This window comes from Mastomys coucha, unplaced genomic scaffold (genome assembly GCF_008632895.1).
Source record: "Mastomys coucha isolate ucsf_1 unplaced genomic scaffold, UCSF_Mcou_1 pScaffold20, whole genome shotgun sequence".
NCBI classification, from domain to species: Eukaryota; Metazoa; Chordata; class Mammalia; order Rodentia; family Muridae; genus Mastomys; species Mastomys coucha.
This window is the reverse complement of record NW_022196903.1, coordinates 24857042-24860949: the sequence shown is the minus strand read 5'-3', so window position 1 is coordinate 24860949 and position 3908 is coordinate 24857042. Positions and strand designations below refer to the sequence as shown.

At 42.2% G+C, this 3908-nt stretch overlaps 1 protein-coding gene across 9 annotated transcripts in view; it reads right to left on the bottom strand.

Annotated features, from left to right (window-relative positions):
- The window catches only part of Ahcyl2 (adenosylhomocysteinase like 2), a 153605-nt gene that overhangs the window by 56915 nt on the left and 92782 nt on the right, over positions 1-3908 (bottom strand). For 2 of the 9 annotated variants that reach the window (XM_031381387.1, XM_031381390.1), the window contains one exon: positions 415-538. The exons of 6 other annotated variants lie outside the window; for them this stretch is intronic. In XM_031381387.1, coding sequence (XP_031237247.1) covers positions 415-471 — 57 coding nt within the window. In that variant the 5' untranslated portion in view covers positions 472-538. Of the gene's footprint in view, positions 1-414; positions 539-2066; positions 2196-3908 lie in introns of those variants that run through there. One more of the 9 variants, XM_031381386.1, reaches the window with a different exon arrangement.

The following is a 3908-nucleotide window of genomic DNA, read 5'->3' as shown; positions in this document are numbered from 1 at the left end:
AAAAAAGACAAGTAAGGGAGAAGTATCTAGATTTTTCCAGATATTGGACAATGTAACATTTTTCTAAGTTCTAGCTTTATGTCTTCCTTTCCCATATTCTTTTTTACTTTATACCCATGAAATACAACTTAACATTAACTTGAAAGACAATACAAAACAATCAAAGAATAATCCATCTGTGCTGTAGACCAGCACAGTAGGTCAGCACCGGCCACCCCAGCAGCCTGCTGCTCCAGCCTACCTGCTCTTAACTGCCCTAGCTTCACTGGCAGTTACAACCCAGGAGGGACCCAGTGCACAGGAGACAATCAGAAGGGTAGCGGCTGTTTTTCCAGCCTAGATCCCAGCAGTGGCTCCTTACAGATGGTCCTTGGCCTGTCAGAAGCAGCCTAAGGAGAAAGTGGCAGAACTCACCATCCACTCAGGCATGTGGAAAGCGGAGGTGCCCTCATTACCGTCCCACTTCTCCATAGTGCAGGCTTGGCTAAGAGATGTCCTGAAGCGACACGGAAAGCTGGTTTGCAAAGGCCAGGGTTACCTGAGGACCCCAAAGAACACCACAGGTCCGGTGACTCGGGAGGTCAGGGATTTTAGAAGCTCTTATCTCTTCACAGAAGCTTCCTGTTCAAATCAAGATTATGAGCCAACTACCTGGTGAATCTCTTACCAGCCAACCTCAAAACCTCTGCCTGTTACTCAAAATCAGAGCGGATGCAAAGCTCTGTACTGCAGCTCCTACAGGGTACTATAGCCCATCTCTGTGCGGACTTCCTTCAGCAACAAGCTGGCTTTCTTCTGAGTAGAAGGCCCTAGTTAACTTTCTCCCACCCCCTCAGGACACGTCACAGCAAGTGCTGATACCAAGATCAATAAAGATCCAGGTCAAGAAGGCACTCCCCTTTCTTGAGAGCTGCTGATTTGGATCAGTACAGTAAACAGGCGTTTCCTTGAAATCAGAGTTCCTTATGGTTTTCAAGTTCAAGCAGCTACAGAAGCTCCCTGTCTGTTCCCACCAGGGGACTGGCACCACCACCTATCTCAAGGTAAAGTCTATTGCCTCAGAGTTCAGATGAAGTCAGGGAAGGTGTTTTTTTTTTTTTTTTGTAAAGCTAAAACTTGGAATGCTTAAAAAAGTTCTGGGACCACAGCTCCCTCTGCTGGCTCCCTGAGGGATGGCACAGGAAGGTCTAAGGGGCCTTTGTTATAGAATCAGCACAATGCTGACTGGAATGTTTCACAGAGGCTAGACAGAACTGCTAGAAAGGACCTCAGTTGTTTCTGCATTATATTCCTCCACATAAGCTTCCTCCTTTCTGCACATTTCTGAAATTTGGAAATAAAACATAACTTGAATAAAATGTGATTGATATATATCAATATATACACAAAGCAGATATATCTGCTTAGTTTATTCCTAGAGGATGTTATCCAATAAGAGTAACGTAGAGGCTGGAAACATAGGGTGTGGAAACAAAGGCAGACAGATCTCTATGACTTTCAGGCCACCTTGGTTTACACAGTGAGATCAGTGAGATCATGTCTTTAAAAAAAAGAGAAGGAGGAAGAGGAAGAAAAGGAAGAAGAGGAAAAAGAGGAAGAAGAGGAAAAAGAGGAAGAAGAGGGGGAGGAGAAGGAGGAGACCATAAAGATGTCAGACCTAGTGGTACACTCCTATAATCCCAGCGTTAGGAGATGAATGCAAGATGATCATGAGTTCAAGGTTATTTATTCTCAGCTACATAGTGAATATGAGGCCAGATTCAAGAAAACAAGAGTACCACAAAAGGACCGAGAGTTGCTAAGGAGTAAAGCAGTTGTCCAACATCTGCAAGGCCCAGCACTATGTTATTCTCTGATGCAGAGAATCACTTCTCTGAAACTAATAATCATACTATAATTATGAGTACAGGCTTTCCCCCTTTGGGATTCACAGCTTAAAAGAGTGAATCCTTTGGGTATGGAACACAGAAAAGGACTGTAATTCCTAGGAAGAGTTGCAGGGAGATGACAGAGAAGGCAGAATATCAATAACTGACTAGCAGCCTACAACAGGTGAGCTGTATTACCTGTTGTTTCCTGCAGTGAAGACCACATGGGTGGCAGCCACGAGCAAGCTGGTTTTGTAATCAGACAGCCTTGGGTGAGATGCTATGCCACCAGCTTTTCAATCTATAAATGAAAATAAAACTGGCGTCTCCCAGTTTGATGGAGGCTTTAGGAAGAGTGCATATACAGAGGCCCTCTTTAGTAATGTCATTACTGTGCCATGCCCTTTCCCACTTCAGGCCTTTGCTCAAGATGGTTTCTCAAGCAAAATGTGTTTAGTACCTTTACCCGCTTCATCCTCACTTATTCAAATTCTCCAAGATTCGACTGAAATAAGTGTCCTCATGAAACCTCACCTAAAAATTAGGAGTTTCTCTTTTGTTTAATATTGCACTTTGGCCACAGCACCATGCCTAGCCATCTTCATTACAGCTGCTGTACCTGTGTGCTCATTCCTTATAGGCTGCAGGATTCTTAGGGGCTTAGTTAGCTTTGATTACAAGTGCCCGGCTTGTAGGAGGAGCCTAAGAAATGATAATGTAAGTTCTAAAATTCTGGGTGCTGTATGTTTATCTTATAACACTATATGGACAACTTATAATAAGTCAATATATTCAAAATGTTTATGTCCATTTTACAAGATTGGGTACATTATCTTATATCTCTAAGGATTAATTTTACTGACTTACTTCATGGTGAGGTTTTGAAGGCATTTAATCCTTAGTTATATTAACTCTGCAAGGATGTATGATCTACTCTCTCCATTGCTTGATCCAAATCAATTATAAACCATTCTGATCTGTAACAATAATGGAGACTTTAAGAACAAAGCAAGGTCAAACGCCTGTGTTACTGCTGAAGAGGAGCCTAACCCTTAGAGTTACACATGTCAATGACCTGCAAATTACCAAACACTCTTGTTTATATTCCTCGCACAGTGACTGAGTAAACAGAGACAACTGCTTTTATGGCCGTGGTAAACCATGGAAGCCAATGACTTTGAAGGAAACTAGGATTAGCAATACACCCAAGAAAATATATTATGTTGGCATCCTAAACATAATTTTTGTTTTCTTAGTGTAGGTTTTAACTAAAACAGACTTCATTTGAAAGCTACAGTGTTACTCCCCTTTCTGTACAGTCTCTACAATAAAAACAATAGCTACTTCATCTGAGAACTTAGGGTATATTAACTGACATGAACTTTGGAAGACATAAGGTACAGGTGTATGTTCCAGTTAGAAACTCGATCCCAATATAACTACCTTGCACTATAATGTGTCCTACAAGATCCATCCACAGCCAGAGTAGGAGTGACGCAACTGCATACAACTGATTATACTACAACATTTAGGTGAGGGGCGAGCAGGCTCAACAAACTATACTGGCTCCAGAAGCCATCTACATCAAAACAACTCAGAAGCTTGCTTTAATTCCCAAAATAGCTAGATGTCCTGTATGCCAGCTGTGTTCCTACCAGAGGTGACTTGATAGTATGATTATAACCTCTGAGGCTATGCCAAGTAACCCAAAGTCAGAGCAAGTACATGCCCACAGTGGAAAAAGATATAAAGTTAAGACTTCTAGAGGTCAAAGTCAGAAAAGCACACACATAGAGAAGTCACTAGGTGGTACAAGTTTTAAGCATTTGGAACCTAGAGTCATAAGGCACAGGGCAATGAATTAGAAAATCCTCTAAGATTATTACTGTGACTTACTATGTCTTGGGCAAATCACCTGATGACTCTCAGGATAAACTGAGGGGAAGAGTGGACTGTGAAAGATCCAAACATTCTGCCGGGCAGTGGTGGCACACGCCTTTAATCCCAGCACTTGGGAAGCAGAGGCAGGTGGATTTCTGA